Raw genomic sequence first — 23,409 nt, forward strand, 5'->3', positions numbered from 1 at the left:
AAAAATGTACTACACTAGTGTGAATTTGAATGAAGCCCGACTCGTTGCTTTGTGGTGTTGTCTCTAGTGATGTGTCGGTCGCGAACGAACCGGTTCAAAGAGCCGGCTCTTGTAAGTGAACGATGAGAGCGGGTTCCCGTCTAAGACCGAGCCATATTTTTCTAAGGCTTGTCATTCAACCAATCAGAGAACAACAAGCAAGCTCCAACCCTCCAACCCTCCAAGCTGAGACACTTGGTTTTCCCGAATGCCAATCTGTTTTCCAAAAAAAAAAAAATAGTTGAAGAAAATGATAAATCAGTTAAATGTTTGTTGACAGTTGTGGTTGTTTTAATCACTACCGTTGAATGCTGCTGTTTTGCACTTTGCAGAGTATTTGTTTATTTTATTACCCAGAAATGGATGATTATTTAATTTAATAAGCTATTTTATAATACCTACCTTTTGGGTTCCATTGGCTATACTTCAGAGTTTACAAGTGATTTTTTTATTAAGGTGTTTAAATAAAAATCCAGTTATTTATACAATTGAATGTGTGAGTGCAATCAGTGAGTTATTACAAGACAGCCATACAACAATTGGCCATTGCAACACTATTATTTTTAATTTGAACAATAATATTTTGTCCATATAGTCATGTAAAATGTAGGTAATATTGTTCTGTACCATTGTAAATAAGTGGTAAAACAGAGCCATTTAGGAGCCGAGCCAAAAGAGCCGGCTCCCCAAAAAGAACCGAAATTCCCATCACTAGTTGTCTCTGAGTTCTGAGTCGTTAACCGGTTTGCATTGTTTGAATGAACGACTCTTAACGGACATCTTATAAAAACGATATCGGTATCGAGAGAGTAATGATGAAACCTGTGGAAGAAGCGGACTCATAATGGTAAGTTAGTTCTCTGTCTTCAACAGATTTTAGCCGTTTCGTCGTTTCGGAATATAAAATAAATGGTAGCTGGGTGCTTAAGTGTTGGTAAATTAACGTTATTTAACGAAGTCGGATTAAATTCAGTCGTTTATCCTACCTTTGGTTCTTTAAGCTCTCTGTGCGTACCAAATATTATTTGCTCACTTTAACATTAAACGTTTCATTTTATTACGCTTGTTTGACTCTTACACTACAGCTGTTTGCTAGCTGTCTATATATTCAGTTTTATTCCATTTTTAGACTTTTTTTTGTCCCCAATCTGTGGCTCCACTTTAAATCTGCGATGGCAATGTGTCGCCGGCAGATGGCAATATTGATTGATTAGTGGAAGCAGGGATTTTCATAGATGAAAAAGTAGTGGATTGTTGAATAAAATAATTTTATTGTGAATGTACTCTCTTTTAATGGTGGTTGTATTCTCCCCAAAATTGAAAATGGGGACATTTTTGGAATCTACAATCGGGGAATCGTTTCCTTTTTCAGGTTTTTCTGGCAATGATGGATCAGAACATCAACTTTGGACTGAATGTGTATAGGCAGTTGTTGCAAACAGTGAAATATTTCACTACTATATATGACTGTGTATAAAATACACACACACAAAAAACATTAAATATAGGTGGAAATTGAAAAGAATAAAAAAGCAGGAAAATCTGTGCGTGTGCCTTTTAATAATAAAAAAAAGGGCAACCATCTCAACAAGTACTAGAAACTGCAGTCTTTTCCTAAAGCAAGTCGTCTGACTATTCATTTCCTCCTCTGGTACCATCTGCCCCTAACAGTTGCCTAGCACCACCAGCGCTGCACAGTGAAATAAATATATAATGGGTGTAAATATGAGACAAGAGAAAACCTAATTGACTTATTACAAAAAGCCATATCTATTTAGTTTTATGATGTTCTTCTTTGAGATGCATTGCTTTTGTCAATTATCGCAGCAGATGCATCTTTTTTGTAGGATGTAACTTTGGTTTCATTTCAAATAAAACTGGTTCAATGGGTCACTCCTTTCTCTGAGTACACTGTTCTGTATACTTCCTCTGAATACACTGCAGTACAGGTGAATCAGGTCTAATAGTTTCTGAGGTGTTTTACATCACTGGCTTCATCTTCCTTCTGTCAACCTCCAGCCCATCCCTACACAACTCCAAAGCATTGGCACTGGTGATATTGTTGGCAGTACATAATGCGTGCATGTGTCAGGAATAGCTGAAAAGAAGACAAACGTGAGATGTAATACCAGTACGTATTGCAACTCATATCAAGTGGTAAACAGTTAGCCTTTTTTTGGCCACTCAGGATTAGAATCTACTGGCTGACACCATGAGTCTTCCAGGTTTTCCACTCAGACCAAAGTGACTTAAGCTGGTGAGCTCTAACAAAATACTTCTCAACATTGTGACAGCAGTTGTTTTTCCAAATCTGGGTGTAAAAAAAACACCCTCCTCTTTATGTCATAACCTGTCAAGGCATGGCATGTAGGAAAGCACAGGCAGAAGAATTTCTTTTCTCCAGCTGTTTGTATACTGTCCTGATTGGCACAAACATCCCTTGGCAAGCTCAGGCTTTGTGCTTGAAGACAAAGAGAAATCAAATAAGCTGCAACTTGAACACTACAAAAGCAGAACAAGCATGTCAGTGTTTTCATGCCTGCTGAATATGCTTGCATGTGTCTTAGTGAGGTAGATGGCGTGTAGCACTACTGTGTCAGTCTCATAGTTGTTGCTCGGATTAGATAGAGTCTCCAGTTTTTCTTATCAAGTCCTTTTTGTCTTTTCAGCTTTTTTAAAACATCCAGTCAAAACGAAGGTCTGGTCTTCAGTGAGTCTACGTACCATTTAGGATGTGATGTAATTGCAGTCAAATGCAGAAAGCATAGCTTAGTTACCATTATTTGTCAGAAATCTTCTGTAATTTGTTACTTAATAATTTTCTGAATTTAGATGTGTTGGTTTGTTTCCAACTTTTTATGTGATTAGCAGACACATCTTTAACTTATTGATCAGTGCCTTTCTTTCACATTGATGGTGTATCATATTGGCTAGACCTACTTTCATAAGCATGTACCTCTGGTGGCATTTTGCAATGATGTCTTGAGATATTGCAAAACCTCAGAGATTTTCTTGTGATGAAGGCTTCTCTTGACAGGTTTGGATGCATTCATACCCACATTATGGGCACATAATCCTGATATGGTCCAGGTTTTTGAATTATTCCGCCAGTTTTTAATACACCTGATGCTGTATATGTTTCAGATGTTGGTTGATATATTTACTGTACTTACAGCACCTCTCCCCATTGTCTCATTTTTAAACCAGAGCAGTCTCCCTCCTAGCAGTTTCTTTCTCTCTCTCTGTATGTGTCTATGTTTGTAGAATGAAACAAATCAGATTTTCCTGGCCATTCATTTATTATCTGTAAGCGCTTATCCAGTTCAGGGTCGCGGTGGGTCCAGAGCCTACCTGGAATCATTGGGCGCAAGGCGGGAATACACCCTGGAGGGGGCGCCATTCCTTCACAGGGCAACACAGACACAGACACACATTCACTCACACCTACGGACACTTTTGAGTCGCCAATCCACCTACCAACATGTGTTTTTTTGGAGGAAACCGGAGCACCCGGAGGAAACCCACACAGACACGGGGAGAACACACCAACTCCTCACAACCTCCTCAGAACCCACAACCTCCAGGCAGCTGAAGCTGTGTGACTGCGACACTACCTGCTGCGCCACCGTGCCGCCCTGGCCATTCAACAAACACATATTCATAGATCCAAGCATACTAATTTAGAGTACATTTTGAAACACTTTTGTAAGAATTGATATACAAAATATAGTCAATATATAAACAAAGGAAATTAAGAAATTAAAATGCTTATAATGAAAATGTAAAAATGTGGTCTCAATACATTATTTAGTTGCCAAATTGCCTACTAATGTTGTTCTTTCTGTGTGAAATTGATTCTTTTAGATGAATACGCAGTTAAGGTTTCTCAGGATGTTCTCACTACAGCGTAGGGTGAAGGTTTTTTCCCCAAAGGAAAAAGTTGTATTTTTGTGGAATTTGATAATTGCTTTATTATCTCTTGTATCGATCACTGTGTCACTGTTTGAGGTAAGAAACATTCTTTTAATAATTGTTTTGGGCTGGCCTGAATAATTATTTGAGTATTCATATTTACATCTGTTTTCATTTTTCTATTTAGTATTTATGAATTATATTTTTTGTTGTTGTTTTATGTAGACGTATTTGTTATCTAAAATAATTAATTTATTCATGAATTGTAACCGTTTATCCAGTTCAGGATCGCGGTGGGTTTGGAACCTACCTGGAATCACTTGGTACAAGGCAGGAACACACCTTTAAGTGGGTGCCTGTCAGATATATAATGTATATTGTTAGGCTGTGAACCGTTTAAACATGAAATGTGTGTCTCATTAGACAGACTTTAATAATTCAAATACCATTTTAAGGGTGATTTCGAGAACATGTTACTAAGTACTCATTTTGAAACACCAATGAGAATTTAAAACTTGCAAAAAGCAGTTTCTGGCCAGCCTGTTAAGGCTACTTGGGCATTACTAAAGTCATTTGAGATTAGCTGGATATTTGGAAGACCAAGGTAGATTATAGTGATACAGCAAAATATGAATGACTGGCTAAAATGGAAACTAAAAATCAGTACTGTCTGACACTGAAACCCAAACAATGAAAAAGCTGACAATAATTTCTTGAAAGCTTTTAATTAGCTTAAAGTAGAATGTGTGATTATTATTCAGGTGTGTAACAGGGATTTTTCATGTTGTTGCTAATGTTATGTTTTAATTTAACTTTTCTATTTCAGCTGTTTTTCAACTCTACTTTGTCGGCAGTAAAAGTTATAAGATACTTTCTTGATGTGGTGTTTGTATTCAACATAATCTCACGCTTTTACATTGGCTATGAGAGTCATGGAGTGGTTATTACAGATGCTCAGCAAGTTCAACTGACCTATCTCAGAAGCTGGTTTATAACTGATCTGTTATCTGTTCTTCCACTGGAAGTATTAAGATATGCTTCCCCCGAGCTACATTTCATGCATTTCAACAGATGTCTGAGAGTACTGCGACTTTTCACCATAATATGTAAGTTGACCTCTATTTGTCCTAACAAATGTATTAAGGTTATACATGTTTTCAGGCGTTTTTGTATAACATAGCTTTATTAAATATATATGTGTTTTTACAAATATATTTGTTCCCAAATGCTAACGTTGAAATAATCATGTTTAAATCGTCTAAACGGAAACTGACACACTTTTGGGCCACCCTAAACTAATACCTAATATTATCCCAGAGAACAGAACAAATCGATTCACATGCTTTTGTAGAGCATTTTCATTTATGGACCACAAATTAACACACTTTTATAAGTTTCAAAACTTGCTACACTTTAAAACATATTTGTACACCTAATGCAATTATCATCTACGATCCATAATGTGTTTTATGTGTTAAGAAAAATAATTTGTGCAGAAAAGCAATGAATTATAAAAAGAACATTGTCTAAAAATATTAGTGATTGCCATTTTTGACACTTATTGTCACGGATCACTTGGCGGACTGACGGAGGCGGACGCACTTGCTAGAACACAGGAATTTTAATATAGAAAATATAACAAAACAAAGAGACTTAAACAGAACAAAAACAAACAGGGAGCCAAGCAGGCTAAATTAAACACGGGGAACTAGACAGGGTAAACGGGACAGACAGACAAAAAGCGAAACAACGACAAAGGAAAAGAAACGGGGAAACTGTGGAGACAGATGGACAGACTATATAACACGACCGACTAGACATACGAGAAAGGAGAAATGTGAAATGTTCGACCAACGGGAGAGACACAAGGGAACTTAAATACAAGACATAAACGAGACACACCTGGACAGATAACGAGGAGGACGGGTTAACACATAACACAGACGAGGAGGCGGAACAAAGGTGGGACAAGGGCGGAGACAAGGACAATAACAGACAAAGCCATGTGCGGATAAAGCACATGGCAGGGACAACAAACCTGACAGGACGAGGGCGTGACAGATGCCCCCCCCTGAACGCGCAACTCCCGGGGCGCGTACACCTAAACCCCCCAGGAGCTGGCACAGGAGAGGGCACGGAAAACAAGACAAATTAGGACGTGAGACAAGGAACCATTAGGAGACAGGACTCAGGACAAGACGGGAACAGACACAGGAAATGGAGCTGGGAACTTGACTGGAGTGGAAACTGGGGGCTGGACCTGGGACAGGACAGTAGACTGACAAAGTGGGGTGACAGGAGACGAAACAAGAGACTGGAGCAGACTGGACAGGACGGGGGTGGACACATGAGACTGGACAGGGTTTTTGACATTGGACAGGAGACTAGATGAAACTGGACATTGAACAGGACTAGAAAGAGGAGAGGGGACTTGTGACAAGACAGAGGGTTGAAACATGGACTGGACATGAGGCAGGACAGAGGGTTGATATGGGGACTGGACCAGAGATGGGACTTGAGACAAGACAGGGGTTTGAAACAGAGACTGGACTGGAGACAAGACAGGTGACTGAACGCGGGATGGATACGGGGACTTGACATGTTTGGGGACAGAGGACTGGACATGAGACGAGACAGAGGGTTGAAATGGGACCTGGACAGGAGACGGGACAGAGGGTTGAAACAGGGACTGGACAGGACTGACAGGGGACTGGACAGGACTTGGCAGGGGAATAGGGACCAAGACATTCAGGGGGACAGACACGAATACAGTGACAGGGACTGGGACAGATACAAAGGCAGACACGGGCACAGGGACAAGGACAGAGACAGGAATCAGGACAGGGACAGACAGGGGAACCAATATAACTGGGGAATGCCCAGGACTGGCAATAGTCTGTGGAGGAGTCTGAGGAACCAGCCTGGGCACAGTTCTGGGGATCGGCCTCGAAGTCCTCGGGTCCGTCCTACGGGCATGACCAGGAGCGGCCGGGGCCACAGTCACAGGGACAGGAACGGCCGTAGCCACAGTCACAGGGGCAGAAACGGCCGTAGCCACAGTCACAGGGGCAGAAACGGCCGTAGCCACAGTCACAGGGGCAGAAACGGCCTTAGCCACAGTCACAGGGGCAGAAACGGCCTTAGCCACAGTCACAGGGGCAGGAGCGGCTGAGGGAGCAGCCATTACGAAGACAGAAGGCCCTGCGACGACGTCCACGGAGACAGGGGAACCTGCGACGACGTCCACGGAGACAGGGGAACCTGCGACGACGTCCACGGAGACGGGGACCTGCGACGACGTCCACGGAGACAGGGGGACCTGCGACGACGTCCACGGAGGCAGGAGAGGCGGGCGCCGCGCTCACGGAGACAGGAGCGGCCGTTGGCGCCGCTCTCACGGAGACAGGAGCGGCCGTTGGCGGCGCTCTCACGGAGACAGGAGCGGCCGTTGGCGCCGCGCTCACGGAGACAGGAGCGGCCGTTGGCGCCGCGCTCACGGAGACAGGAGCGGCCGTTGGCGCCGCGCTCACGGAGACAGGAGCGGCCGTTGGCGGCGCTCTCACGGAGACAGGAGCGGCCGTTGGCGCCGCGCTCACGGAGACAGGAGCGGCCGTTGGCGCCGCGCTCACGGAGACAGGAGCGGCCGTTGGCGCCGCGCTCACGGAGACAGGAGCGGCCGTTGGCGCCGCGCTCACGGAGACAGGAGCGGCCGTTGGCGGCGCTCACGGAGACAGGAGCGGCCGTTGGCGGCGCTCTCACGGAGACAGGAGCGGCCGTTGGCGCCGCGCTCACGGAGACAGGAGCGGCCGTTGGCGGCGCTCATGGAGATAGGAGCAGCCGTTGGCGGCGCTCTCACAGAGACAGGAGCGGCCGTTGGCGCCGCGCTCACGGAGACAGGAGCGGCCGTTGGCGCCGCGCTCACGGAGACAGGAGCGGCTGGAGGCGCCGCGCTTACGGAGACAGGAGCGGCTGGAGGCGCCGCTTTCACGACGACAGGCGTGGCTGTAGGCGCCGCTCTCACGACGACAGGCGCGGCTGGAGGCGCCGCTCTCACGGGAACAGAAGCGGCTGGAGGCGCCGCTTTCACGGGAACAGAAGCGGCTGGTTTCACCGCCTTTCCGGAGACAGGAGCTGAGACTTCCACCGAGGCAGGGGCTCGTGCTGCTCGCCGAGCACAAGTTTTAGATTTAGCGGGTTTAGGGGCACTGATGGGCGCACTCTCGAGGGACTTCTTTGACCGTAGTTCCCCCGGAGATGCGCCCCTGTTAGCCTCATCTCCCATGTCCAGTGATTTGAGGCTACCCATAACCCCCCCCCAAAAAATCTCCCCGGACCTGAGGGGGTTATCCTCGCACGCAGGGGTAACTGCAGAGACGTCCTCGGGAGCAGGGGTACCTGCAGAGCCGTGCTCAATAGCTGGGGTTCCTGCAGAAACGTCCTTGGAAGCAGGGGTAACTGCAGAGACATCCTCGGGGGTAGAATGGGAGAATCTCTCCGTAAAGAGTTTAAAAAAATGTTTCTACATAGATGTCATGAGATCTCTCCTTAATTACGGCTTCAGCCCACCGTAACGCCTCTCCTCTAAGGAGAGGTTTCATGAACATGACTTGGACTAGAGCAGGAGGAGGAGGACCGGTTAAATATTCAAAATAGTTTCGACATTGGAATATGAATCCTTTCCAATTTGGACCTCTTTCATATTCCGCTGGTACTCCCAGAAAAGATTGTAAAACGAGAGGTTGATCACCAACCCTCACAGCCAGTATATCCTCTGCCATTTTTATGTTCTTCTCTGGGAGAATGTCCGTGTTAACTGCGTCCTTGTGGTCGAACATTCTGTCATGGATCACTTGGCGGACTGACGGAGGCGGACGCACTTGCTAGAACACAGGAATTTTAATATAGAAAATATAACAAAACAGGGAGCCAAGCAGCACATGGCAGGGACAACAAACCTGACAGGACGAGGGCGTGACACTTATTTTGATGGAAGGTTGTATTGGTACACATGAGAGCTCTGTAATATGAAGACATTTTTAACATATTCTGCTTAAAATGTAAAATAAAACTGGTACTAAACCTGTAAATATGTGTATTGTTACATTTCAACTGTATTGTATAATTTGTGTGTATGGACCACACCCAAAAATCAGCTTGAAATGAGCAGATGAGGGTGGGGGGTTATTTAAGCTAACCGCGATGATTTGTGCTGACCACGATCGTATTATATTTCATTTCAATTCCAACAAACAGAATATCAATTTTGTGTATTTCTAAACAAATGGCGAGACAAATGATCATGGAGATTTAGGCTGTGCATATCTCCAGCTTATACTTCTGTCTGCAGCATTTTGTATTTATTTTTTTTATATAAAAGTGCCAATAAAACAAACCTGAGAAATCATCTGCAATCCACCACCGCAGTTCGTGTCAGAATTTGCAAATATCGTTTTTCAGACATACAATTTTAATTAAAAACAGGACAAGGGGCAAATATCTTTACATTTATTTATGAATAAACTGTTCAATAAACTGACGTTCTTTACCATAATAGTGTGTGTACATTATTATGCTATCATTAAGCATACAGGCCTATTAAAACACTGGGGGTATAAAAAAAAAAAAAAAAAAACCACACAATTAAATCGTTAATCGCAGTTACTTGTATGACAAATAATCGTCAGTTAAAATTTCATGATCGTGACGGCCCTAGTGGAATGTGAAACTGAAGAGACAGGAGGATTATTTGTACATAGAATGGGTATAAAAAGGAGTTGCTGACTTGGTTGTTAGCCAATTCTTAAGTTATGTCCTAACTCCATTTTGCGCATATGGACAACACCCAGAACTGAGCTTAAGACGGAAGAGATCAAATCTGAGAAGGTTGAGGAAGACTTATTCCTCACAGAAACTGGATTCCTAAAAGAACTCTAGATTTCAATGATACCAACCTCTCTTATATGCAGTAAAATTACTGTCAAAATAAAGTGTGCATGCTCATATATTTTCATACATAAATATTTAATTTGTACACAAAAGTCTGTTTTGTGTGTGCTTTGTACGAATACGACTTCAAAAATATACGATATATACGAATATAAACGCATACGACTTGAATTATTACGGGTATGACTTCTAGATTACGAACACGAATCGGAAAGTGAGAAAACACTGTCAAAAATACGTCACTGGACTCACAGTCAATATGCATAGAGCAGAAGGCCAATTGATTTGATATAGTGGGCATGCGTGGTCTGCTGTGTCTTTTTTTTTTGAACCGGTGGTGGTGGCAGGGTCCCTGTAAGTTATTTATTAGTTTGGTTCTTGGACTGACTGGAGAATGGGAGAAAAGAAAAAATCCGGCTTTTTTTTTTTTTTTTATACAGTTCATTAGTTTGATTAGGAAGTGTGGGAGGGCTTAAAGCACCCTTTACACCTCATTAGTCGGTCTGAGCGATCACCGTTTGTTTAGCAGCTCTCTGCAGTTAAAACAAAAGTCCCAAACATTTAGATTCTCTGTGGACATACATGTATTATCAGTTTGTGTGAAATTAAAGACTTGTATGTATACTGTGTTTTAACATTATAATTTAACATGGGGTGGGGGTGGTTGCATTTTATTTTAAATGGATAATTTATAAAATCATCTTTAAATTAAATTTCATAAAATTAAATATGGTTTGCCTGCTCTTAGAGTTTGAATTATATATAATGAACATGGGAATCTTTCTATTATCTGGCATTATAATTCAACCACAGAAAAATACCTTATGTTATATTTTAGATTATTACTATTTTTTTAATGTTCCAGAAACATAAGATTCATATTTCACAAGCTGGAAAAATGACAACAAAACAAAATAACATAGATAAAAACAAATGACCATAATAAAATTAAATATGACTCAGATGATGTTACTTTTAATAAATGTGTCCTTTTCAGGAATATAGGTATCAGCTGAACTAAAAGTTTATAATTCTACACACTGTTGGTTCTAAACTTGCATTCTTCATGTTCTTCACTTCATAAAGTTCATACTCTATAAGGCAGATACAATATGAAGGTCTCATGAAAGCTGGGACTATCCTCTTTCCATCGGAGCAGTATTATTATGTAAAATATGGACAACTAATGAGGAATCTGCTTCAAATATAAAACACAAAAATAACTATGAAAGGGAATGGAAATTAATAATCTATACAAAAATAAATGTCATCCAAAAGTTATAAATCATTCATCAAATCAATGGGCTGGTTCTTGGGATTTTGAATTGACAAAGTATTTAGATTTATAATATATATGTAATCCTTGATTTGGGGGAAAAACAAATCACTTCTACTAAAATATACCTGTGGTTATACAACTTGTATGTATAAACCTGGCATCACTGAATTTCTGAGATTATCCTGAAACTAACAAGCTCTCATCTGTCTGTCTACAACTCTCCTTGCTCCACTATATTCATCAGTTGCCACATGAAAAATAAAACAAAACATAGAAATGGGGGTCTAATATGTAAATACAGTTGAATTCAGGTAAATGCCATATAATCGTAAAATAACATATATTGGGCACAAGGGGACACCATAAGCATTCATTTGACACCGGTCCCCCAGTTCAAAACAAGACGCAGCAGACCACGCATGCGCGCTATATCGAATCTATTGGTCTTGTGTTCTATGCATGTCACGTCCTGTATTTGTTTTCCTAGCCATGTGCTCATTTAGCACATGGCTCTGTTTATTCTTCCTGTCTCGGCCCTAGTCCCGCCTTAGCTCCGCCCTTTGTAGTCCTGCCCTCTCGTTATTGTCCCCAGGTGTTCCTTATCAGTGATCTGTGTATATATAGTCCCTTTGTTTCAGTGTTCCCTTGTCGGTTCTTGTGTGTATAGATGTGTTTCTTTGTCTGTTTTCTTACGCATTACCACCAGATCACAGTTATGTTCCCTGAATTCTTGTTTGTTTTCATGCCTCCCTGCTCCTGTTTGTTTTCTGTTTGTTGTGTTGCCTTAGTCTTGCTTTAATAAATATTCCTTGCGTGTACGTCCTCATCCTCCTTCAACTGTGACAATGCATCTTGCCTGTGAGTCCAGTGAAGTATTTTTGACAGTGTTTTCTTACTTTCCAATTAGTGTTTGTAATCTAGAAATCGTACCCCTAATAATTCAAGTCGTAAGTCGTCTTTATAATCGCATGATTTTGAAGTCGTGTTCGTACAAAACACACACAAAACAGACTTTTGTGTACAAATTAAATATTAATGTATGAAAATATATGAGCATGCACACGTTTATTTTTGACAGTAATCTTACTCTTCACTCTTAGGCTTGATGGAGATGTTGAGGTGCAGTGTGGATGATAGTGTAGTACGCCTAGGAAAACTAACATTTTGTTTGTATTGGTAGAGTCAGATTTAAAGGATGTCCCTTCTGTGTTAGGACCCAGTGTAGAGTAGGCAGGAGAAGAATTGTCTGGAGGAATATCTGACTGAGATTTAAGATTGTAGGAGTAGCAGGAATAGACGCAACTAATCTGAGTGAAAGCAAAGTTTTGGGTGTGGACCTTAAGCAAATTTAAGTAGATGTCCAAGATAGTGGGGAATTGCTGTTCTCTTTGGTTTGTTTATATGCTCTGCATCTTTTTAGGTGAAACAGTATGTTTGAGGGGGGAAAAAAGTCACTGTTTGTTGTTTAAATTACCACAGAATTTCATTTGTAACTCGAGTTGTTTAGTAGCATTTTTGGTAATGCCATCCTGAATTTGAAGACTTTTCCATCTTAAATAATCCCAAACTAATTAAGTATTACCTACCAAATCATTCACCGGAGTTTGGTAAACACTTTAGACAGGTTTCTAGCATGCAAACAGACTGGAGAGCTGGCAGATTGTGAGGAAACATCCTCAGAATTTTATACATTTTTTTCAGATGAAAATTGTGAACACCGCCTTTAAGACATTTCATACTTCATCATAAAATAAACATTTACATAAAAAGTCAGAACTCAAAGTTTGAACATAGATACATGTGATACTATTGTTTCACCTAGAAAACTTGGTCTGTAAGAAATGTATATAGAGTTGCTCCATTTGAACACTGTGTTGAATAGGTTTGGACATGAATATATGAAGGTTCAAGAAAGCTTTAGAAATCAAATTGTAAATTTACATAACCAATTATATGCAAATAATCTTCTATAATATTACTTGTTCTCATAAATCCTTAATCAAAATGTTTTGCAAAATCGAATATTAGATTTGAGTCACGTGGCCAGACCTAGATTATTCATGTTAATTTCTTAATTATGTGTGGAATCATAATTTTTTTTAAATATTTGGTTATTCATAGCCTCCTTCAGTAACGAGCCTGATACCAACAAAATTCATGTGGAGCTATTAAGATCCTTCTCAATTATGGTCATTTGTGTCCAAGTCTCTGCATGTATCTGGTAAGTCTGCTTCAGAAACAGATACTCCAAAAGCAACATACTTGATGTAAAAAATAGAGCCATAAATTGAGTAGTACTTATATTACATTATTGAGCTGCTCACAAGCTGGTGCTATTGTTGAAACCTGTGGAACAATTTTAACGAACGTTACACAAGAAGATTTATAAACTATTTGTAAATATGATATCTGGCTTGCACACAGAATAGCAAAACTATAGAAGCAGAAGGGATTGTGCAGATGCTATATTCCGATGCCTAGATTCCAGCATGCTGACCTATTTAATGTGGATAGAAAATGTAAATAAAAAGTTCAGTTGTAGAATATAACATCTTCACCATTAAGGTAGAGCAGAACTTTGATATTAGAAGCTTAGGTGCCAGAATTTTACCCAGTCCATGATTCCAGCAAAAAGAGAGAATTTGAATAAGCTTACTTCAAGAATATCTTTGCTCTAGGCTCACATGCCATTGAATAAATTTTTTTTGTTGTTGACAGGTTTCACCAGGCATGTGAGGCTGCTTATGATGGTCACCCAAGACGTTGTCCAAAAATGAAAGGCTGGTTGACATTATTACCAGAATGTAAGGAACTTTTTTATTTATCTTATGTGTGGATAATCAAATAATAGGCTTAAATACAAGACTTTATTTTTCCAAGAATTAATGCAGCTTCAACACTGGCATTCATTACTGTTTCACTTTTGAATTTATTTGCATATGATAATTTTATACAAGCATTTATTGCAACTTGTAGGATATTGATACTCTGAATTCATAGATAAGGTAACACAAAATATTTTTTGCCTGTAGGAACAGGTAGGCCAAAAATATCTTTCTAAGCGCATATACATACATACAAAAAATATATATGTATTTATTTCAAATAATATTTCAAAATATTTTAAAACCTTTTTCAAAGGTCTGTATAACCAAATTATCACCTGTATGATTTTTGCTTCTTTGTTCTTGACATCAGAAAATGAAAAGTTTGTTTTTTTCCCTTCTAAATTGGCTTTGTTTAATTTGTGCAAGTTATTGGTTATTTTTCTAAAAACAATTTGGATAATAACAGACAATTTGATGGCATTCATATCTGTCAAATTTCTCTTGCAGTTTCAACCAATTTAAAGGGCGCCACAGATTTGGAGTATTACGCTGTGTCTTTATACTGGGCAGTAATTACACTGACTACAGTTGGGTAAGTGAAGTGCATTAAATGTAATGTAATTTTAGTATATGTATTGTTGGTTTCAACATTAAGCTCTAACACTGCATTATATCAACATGCTGCCCTGTATTCTGTTTTAAAGTAATGCTTTATTCACATTCATATTCTTATCCACATTTAGAGTCTGTTAAAAGAGCAAGCTGTAATACTGACACTAAGCGTTTAAAAGGAGAACTACAGTGCATATACAAAACAGTAGAGAGATCTGTTTGCCTTCGCACTCTTCCCCAGACGCAAAGCTTACCTGGTTGCCAGTTTGAGGAAAACTGAACATACACCAACAAGCAAGAGGCGATTAAGAAATTTGGACCCTAAAAGCTAAAATGAACCTGCCATAATCAACCTATTTCCACAGAAAAGTGTTCATCATTTCAGCAAAATATCTACTTGTGCTAGAGAATGGCAAATATTTGTGTTAAATGAGCAGCCACAATTTCCCCAGCATTTACATGCCTTTACTGTCCAAATCCACCTTAAATATTTCAAGTAGATGAGGTTTCTTATTGATTTTCCCTTCCACCATAGTTGTCGTATTAGGAGATCTTTGCTGATTTGCTATTTTTGTGTTTAAACATTCTGTTCCACCTCAAAATATCAGTTCTTGAAACGTCTTCTGAAACTTTTTGAAGCAAATGTTATTACACTTTATCCATTAAAACACACAAACCAGTTGTACATCATGTCACTAAATATTTTCCTAATTAAGTAAAAGGCAAAAATGGACTCATTGGATTTTCCCTATTTTAAAAGCTTTTACTGTCCAAATCCACAAATATATAGAATAGACAAGGCTGGTGTTATTTTCCCTTCATCCATAAATGTCATTTTTTGATAGCAGATCCTTGCTTATTTTTCACAATTTTCATATTCAAGCATTTAGTTCCATCTTAAATGGCTCAGGTTAAGTGTCGTATTGGCTTCATTCTCCAGCTTCTTGGCTACTCCTTTGCACCGTAAACAGACAGCTATGTGAAGCTAAAGATAGTGCTAGGTTTTTACAAACAAAACTTGTTTTGAAACACTTATTTCCCATTTTATCTATTTAAAACACACAACCAATTGTACATCATGTCACTGAAACATTTACCTACTAGGGAAACTTAGAAATAGAAAGCTTATATTTGCAATGTATTGTTTGAATTGAATTCTCCTTCCACCTTAAATAGGTGAATATACAGGGCTTTTTAAACACAACTCTTACTTTCACAACTAGTTTAAAACACACACCACAGAGAATCACACATTTATCTGGCTCAATTTCTTTAAAACACTGGTATGTATCAGGGATGCCAGTGCTTCAACTTAGCTTGTTTCCTCAATCTATGATAACATGCCCTGAACATTTTAGTACTAAGGACAGTAAATATCTAAAGATTGCTCTTTTAACACCTCCTGTTTTTTAGTTGGCAATTCTGCATTTGGTTGCTTTATATAGAATTGAATGTAGGCAATAATGGACATGATTTTATTACAATGTGAATTATGGTGATACCAAAGGAATATTGTATGTGATGTCCACTGTATTTGCTTGAAACCAAAGACTGCGTGCAGTGTAATGTAAACTAAAGGGGGGGGGGAAAAACGTTCAAAAGCAGATACTGCGATCAGTATTTTACACTACTCCTTTTTCTTTAAATGAAAGATGACATTCAACCAGAGCTCTTAGGTTTTTGTTCACTGTCAGATGGCAAGGACTTTTCTAAGTATATGGGCTTTTCAAAGCAAAGTAATAGTTTAGATCTGTGTGGGACTTGTTTTTTTTTTTTTTTGCATGGGAGATTGTCGAGATATTTTTGGAAGCCGATCTGTATTATTCCAAGAACTTTTTTTTTACAACAGGATCGCTTTAGTCTTGGTGTCCCTCATGTGAGCTGTTTTGCTCTCAGGTTTCATGTATTTGCTAAGCTTCTCAACTTCCTTAAATGAGACTTTGGCAACATATAGTACTGCAAGATTATTAAGCAGACAATGCTTTTCCTTCTTGTTCTAAATTATCATGTCTTGTTGGTTCGGCCTTATATTATGGTCAGTTTGAACAGCAATATTTTATGTGATCATGCTGTCTTTGTTTTGACAGCTTTCAGTGACCTATGATTCAGTGCCTGATTACAGGTAGGCCAAATCGTTTCAGCATAGAACAATGCAGGAAGGTGGTATTGTTGTGCAAATGGTTATATTTGTTCTGTGCTGGCACTGTGCACTCCGCAACAATATGATTGATGTACTCCTCTTGCTGGTAGCGCACCCTGAATTTGCTATAAACACTGAATGATCACTGGATTAGCAACACCTATATTTTACCTACAGTCTTTATTCATTTTATCAGCTCTACTGACCACACAGGAGCACTTTGTAGTTCTACATTTACAGACTGTAGTCCACCTGTATGTCTGCATACTTTATCCCCATTTTACCCTGCTCTTCAATGATCAGGAACCCCGCATGACCACCTCAGAGCAGGTATGATTTTGGTGGTGGATCATTCGCAGAGCTGCAGTAACACTGCACTGTGTCCACTCACTGTATTAGACACACCTACTGCATTGGTTCACCATGTAGATGTAAAGTCAGAGGCAGTAGCTCTGGTCTGTTGCTGCCCAGTTGTTGTTGGTTGTCCTCTACTCCTTCATCAGCACAGAACGCTGCCCACAGAAGTCTAGCAGCTCTGCTTTTTCTGATAAACTTGTACCAGCACAACACACTAACATATCACCAGCAAGTGTCAATGCAGCGATGAGGATGATCCACCATCCAAATCATATCTGCGCTGTGGCGGTCCTGACCATTAAAGAACAGGGTGCAAGCACAGCATCAAACTTCTTGATCCAAAATTTCTGGACCATGTCTGTTCAAGTTCAAGTTCCTGATGACGGCTTAAACCTCCAGTGAGACATCTTCCCAAACACCAGGTGTTACAGCTTGGAATGCTTTAGATTCTCTCTGGATCCAATCACTTTTTTGAGACCTATCATATCACTCTATACCATATACCTCTCAGGCCTGTGAGGGTGTCTCAATGATTGGACATTGGTTCTGACTGAGGCTTTTGTTCTGTAACTTTGTGTTTTCCTGAAAGAGTCCTACCTTCTTAGGAATTGTGCTTTGGCTATCAACTTTATCTTGAGGTTTGTAAGAAGCTCAGCTGTTTTGGCGATTCCATGATTTTGGATGATATGTTCCACCGTCTGATGGACTTTCTTACTAGTGACTCCTTTGCTAATATAAATTAAAAGTAATATATCCTTTCTGAGATGTGTGATCCAGTTGTTCATGCACATACTGAAGACACACCTAGGGCTTTCACAATATGTCATCACAGGAGTTTTCGGGTTGACCCATCTGGCGATACCGGAATCTGTGGCACATACCAGTGGGTTGAGTTCTGTAAAGGTAAAGGGATGGTCCTTACAGATTCTGTCTAAGGCTTGGTTCACAGCTTTAATGTTTGAGTTTCCAGTTGTGATTGCCGCTTGATGTCTGCCACCATTTCCTCTCCACAGCACTGAGGAGCATATGGCTTTTAATTAATTGCTTTATGCTTGCCAGCTTGTTTTCGTCCATTTCCTGGAGTGGGGATTGATTGTGTTTGCTCCAGGTTTGGAAAGACCCACTTGTCTTTGGGGCCTTTCGATTGTTGATAACCAAGTAGTGGGTATACCCACATTACTTTGCAATATTCCGCTCTTGTCCATTCATGCCTTTTCAGTGCTTATCTTGGGTGATAGTGCTATCACATGAGGTCCCCTGGATGAGATTAACTAGTTGTGGTAACCCTCATGAGTGCTAAGCGTTGATGAATTGATAGTGAACTTTTGTATACCAATTAGTTTGGTGATCATTAGGGGGACGTGTCAGTAATAGTTGTCTCAGCCTAGTAATTTTAAGAATTTCCATATTAGATTCTAGTTGGCCATTGGTTAATTCAACTAGTTGTCTGCTGGCACCATGAGGAGTTAGAGCTGGGGCTTTGCTGGCCTTTTTATTATTATTATTATTATTATTCATTTAAATAAAAAGCCATGCATTTTCGTCCATCAGGTAATCAGTTTACTCTGTTGTAATGATGATATTACATAAGTTTTGCATTACACAAGGTTTAGGTTTTCAAACATCAATGTAGCCAGTACAAATCCAATTCCTGTACTTTCCAGCAACTGCTGTTTAATTTGTTATTATATTTTATAGATACGGAGAAATACATGCAATGAATGGTAGTGAAACCGTTGTTGCATCTGTTGTAATGGTGATTGGACTGGTTGCCTTCCTTGGAGCTATTATGACTGGTTTGAGCTCAATTATTAGTAATTTGGACAGACGAAGAGGAAGATTCTTCCATAGAATGGAAACGATATGCAGTTACATGGTTTGTATATATGTACATACATGATCTGTGTTCTCATAATTCATTAAGAGGACATTTTTACCAATTAGGTTTTTTCCCTTGATGAAAGAAACATATGGACTTGCCAGAAGATGTTCAAACCTTGGTGCAGACATCTTATCATTATTTCTGGATACACCAGAAAGGTTATAATGCTGGTGGACTGTTTGATGACCTTCCATTGGCCTTGCAGTCAGAAGTGTCACGTTTCCGTTACAAAAATATATTGGAAAAAGTACGTTATTTCTTTTCTTTTTCTTACCATTATTTTTGACAAATTTAGAATTAGAAGTTTGTAAAGCAAATTTGCCAGTGTTAAAAGAACACCGAGTTATGATTGTGAGTGTTAAAATTTAGTGTTAACACTATTTAACAGTGCCAGATTTGCTGTGTAATTCATTATGATTTTAACAATGGGACAGTTAAAGAAGATATTCTACATTTGTTTGTGTGAATATATCAGAAAATAATAAGACAGATGTTTGTTTATTTTAAAGTGTAAATTACTGAAAGAAACAGAAGATGGATTTAAGAGTGCTTTATCCTTGAAATTTAAAACCCAGACTTTTAATCCTGGACATATTTTGTCCAGGGTTGGAGAAATTAATCAAAATTTATATTACATTGAGCGAGGCCAAATGAAGGTATGTTTAAAACACACTGTGGTTTTGTTACTTGTCGTTTAAATATGAGCATTATTTTAGCAAGATTATATAAACAAATAATAAACATTAAACTTGAAATAGAGTACTATTAGTATGTATTATGGTAGATAAAAGGCTTGTTATTTTGTTTTTTTGCAGGTATTTGGAAGAGATAAAACTGATTGCATTGCAACATTGTTACCTGGCTTCTTAATTGGTGAGGTATGTATGTAAAAGGTCTTTTGAATGGGTTGTTGCCAACATGAATAATGTTTTGAATACTGCAATAAAATTGAATTCTTCTGTAAATATAAGTAAATATACAGCATTTTTAGAACACTTATCAGTCACTCATATCACCAAAACTTTAAAGCAGCGTTTCTCAAAGTGTGCGGTGCAAGGAATCGGAAGAAATTAGCTTTTTCTTTATGCCTGTTTTTACTAATGCCTTTCTGTTTTGCCAGTAAAGCTTACTCAATAAAAAAAGCACCCCCTCACAATGGATTCATTAATAACTCTTAAAAATGCTAAAATAACATTAGATAGTGGACCAGAAAAATGTAGCATAACTGGAACCACAATATGCTTATTTTTGTATTTTTAAAATGATCCACAGAGGTTAATGTGTTTTGGCTGTGACTCAGACAAGGTGGGTTTCCTTTCAGCCTTCGTTAAGGCAGCCGTTCAAATATAAAGCTGCTCTAATAATCAGCTTCACTGGCCTCCGATTCACTGTCGGAGTCTGGTTTATAAAGTTAGTGTTTACCAGCTCTGGTCTTGATGTCAGTAATGAGAGAACAACAGACAACAAAAACAATTACAGTTATGACAGTGGCTTGTATATACCTGTTAGGGTAGCAGAGGAGGATCTTAGAGTTTGTTAAAGTTAATATTAGCTGTGTTCAGGTTTTGAGAAAGTGCTCTAAACATGCAGCAAATTAATGTTAGTCTCTTGCTGTGCCTCAAATACTGAATAGTATGAAAAAATATATATACCACCCTTAGAAGTTTTTCTGTAGTGTAGTATATAAAGTTCAATAGTGTGTTATTTGGGACACAGCTGAGAAAATTAAGCACAGTTTAATTAGTAGGCCAATTTTCTGTATTTTTGAACATTGATGTTAGTGATGTATCTGGTGTTATAATGTTAAGCTACTGATTTAGAGATAGAAATTGATGTTACTTAAATAAATTAGAAAATTGTAAACTTGCACGTGTATTTTATCACCATTTGTTTGGGGTGATATGGTACAGGTTTGGTGCTGAAATTCCCCTTCGTCTGAGGTGGGAAATGATGAAAAAAGTTTGAGAATCATTGCTTTAAAGACATCAGTTGTCACTGTAATGCTGCAAGAGTAGCTTTGTTTTGTGTTATTTAGTTAGATATCAGTTTCTACCTCACATTCCATGTCAAACAATGATAGAGAAAAATTAAATTCAGCCTGATTCTATTGCAAAAGGGCTTAAAAACAAGTGAAATTTCAGCATGTATGGCTGGCTTAAGACAAACAGTTTAGCTATTACTACTGGTGCATTAGTTCTGCGAGTAATGGATAAAACCAAATGACTTAGTAAGGTTCTCCTGCTGCACTCTGACCTCTGACTCTGAGAACTCCTCTGAAACATGCATGCAAACCAGCCTAGCCTTTTCAAAAGTTCACCTGGACAAAGAAGGTTTTTTAGTCATCAGTTCTATGGTTAGATGAGATGAAAACTGAGTTGTTTAGACACAGGAATGTAACTAATTTTTAACTTTATTTGCAGTCACTTCCCCTGCATTTTCTAACATGAAAAAGAGAGAGAAAATGGGGTGAAATTTAGATTCCTGAGAAAATATCATGCAGTCTTCTTGAGCAGCATTGGACCTAATAAGATGACAATGATTCATGATATAAAGCCAAAGTGGTCCAGAAACTGTTAGCACAACCCCAATTCAACTGAAGTTGGGATGTTGTGTAAAACATAAATAAAACAGAATACAATGTTTTGCAAATCCTTTTCAACATTTATTCAATTGAATACATTACAAAGACAAGATATTTAATGTTAAAAAGCCATATATCAAGAACACTCAGACATGCTGCCAGCTTCTCTGTGCCTGAGCTCATCTGAGATGAACTTACGTAAAGTGAAAGTGTCCTGTGGTCTGATGAGTCCATATTTCAAATTGTTTTTGGAAATCATGGACGTTGTGTCCTCTGGGCCAAAGAGAAAAGGGCTGTCTGGATTGTTATCAGTGCATAATTCAAAAGCCAGCATCTCTGACGGTGTGCGGTTGTGTTAGTGGCCATGGCATGGGTAACTTGCACATTATGTGAAGCAGCTTTGTGACAATGTCAGTTGTAAAAAGGCGCTATATAAATAAATTTGATTTGATTTGATGTGAGGGCACCATTAAGGCTGAAAGGAACATACAGCTTTTGGAGCAACATATGCTGCCATCCAAGCAACGTCTATTTTAGGGACATCCCTGCTTATTTCAACAAGACAATGCCAAGCCACATTCGGCACGTGTGACAACAGGGTGGCGTCGTAGTAAAAGATTGCGGGAACTAGATTGGCCTGCCTGCAGTCTAGACCTGTCACCCATTGAAAATTATTCATTATGAAGCGCAAAATATGACAACGGAGACCCTGACCCGTTGAGAAACTGAAGTTGTACATCAAGCAAGAATGGGAAAGAATTCCACCTACAAAGCTTCAAAAATTAGTGTCCTCAGTTCCCAAATGCTTATTGAGTGTTGTTAAAAGGAAAGGTGATGTAACACAGTGGTAACATGCCCCTTTCCCAACTTTTTTGGAGTGTGTTGCAGGCCTCAAATTCAAAATGAGTGAATATTTGCAAAAAAACAAACAACAAAAAAAATGTATCTATTTGAACATTACATTTCTAGTCTTTGTAGTGTATTCAATTGAATATATGTTGAAAAGGATTTGCAAATCATACATATATATTTTTTCCATTTATGTTTTATCACAACATCTCAACTTGGGTTTGTAGAAAACAATGTCACCAATGTCAGCATTCTGTGGTGGCCCAGACCTGAATCCCATGGGTCTCGGGAGGGAATAAATGATCAGAGGGATGGTAAAGACGTTTTCCATCCTGATGTGATCACCTATTGCCATTTTTTATTGTAATTATTTTTCATAGAAATGCAAAAAAGTTTTGCATTTATATCATTAAGACAAATATTTTACTGTCTTTTGTCAGAAGCCAGAAGTAAACTTTTGGTAAATCACAATTTGGCATGTGTATTAATAATTTGGGCTTACATTTATAGTATTTGTTATAACATGACAACGAAATTTATTCTGTTTACATTGCTTTCCATTTTAATTTGTAATCAGAAAGTGGTTTAGAAAAGGTATGGATTGTTGGTATATTAATCATACTGTGTATGTTTGTAGGTCGGTTTGATGTACAAAATTCCAAGAAATGCTACAATATGTACTGCAACTTTGTGTGAAGTTTGTGTACTGGAAAACCATGATTTGTTGACACTATTTGCTGACTACCCAGAAGGTATATATATATACATCATCATCATCTTTTCCGGTTGTCCATTGCAGGGGGTCGTTGTGTGTGTGTGTGTATATATATAAACAAAAAGTAAGGAAATTTGTGTTTGGTAAATATTTCTTTCTTGTAACATTACTTTTTGGCATTAAGTCATATACCGTTGGAAAGCCTGGAAACCCTTTTATGCCAAACAGCTTATTGACTCATTCATGGTCTGTATGACTGAAGATACAAG

At 39.0% G+C, this 23,409-nt stretch overlaps 1 protein-coding gene across 1 annotated transcript in view; it reads left to right on the plus strand.

The window, feature by feature from the left end:
- Positions 1-4,671: 4,671 nt before the first annotated feature.
- Positions 4,672-23,409, plus strand: part of LOC136668067 (potassium voltage-gated channel subfamily H member 7-like) — a 47,425-nt gene continuing 28,687 nt past the window's right edge. The window contains exons 1-9 of the mRNA XM_066645313.1: positions 4,672-5,057; positions 13,298-13,397; positions 13,895-13,980; positions 14,512-14,596; positions 18,812-18,989; positions 19,078-19,242; positions 19,505-19,651; positions 19,811-19,873; positions 23,063-23,177. Coding sequence (XP_066501410.1) covers positions 4,733-5,057; positions 13,298-13,397; positions 13,895-13,980; positions 14,512-14,596; positions 18,812-18,989; positions 19,078-19,242; positions 19,505-19,651; positions 19,811-19,873; positions 23,063-23,177 — 1,264 coding nt within the window. The 5' untranslated portion in view covers positions 4,672-4,732. The remainder of the gene's footprint in view (positions 5,058-13,297; positions 13,398-13,894; positions 13,981-14,511; positions 14,597-18,811; positions 18,990-19,077; positions 19,243-19,504; positions 19,652-19,810; positions 19,874-23,062; positions 23,178-23,409) is intronic.

This window comes from Hoplias malabaricus, chromosome 15 (assembly GCF_029633855.1).
Source record: "Hoplias malabaricus isolate fHopMal1 chromosome 15, fHopMal1.hap1, whole genome shotgun sequence".
Lineage (NCBI taxonomy): Eukaryota > Metazoa > Chordata > Actinopteri > Characiformes > Erythrinidae > Hoplias > Hoplias malabaricus.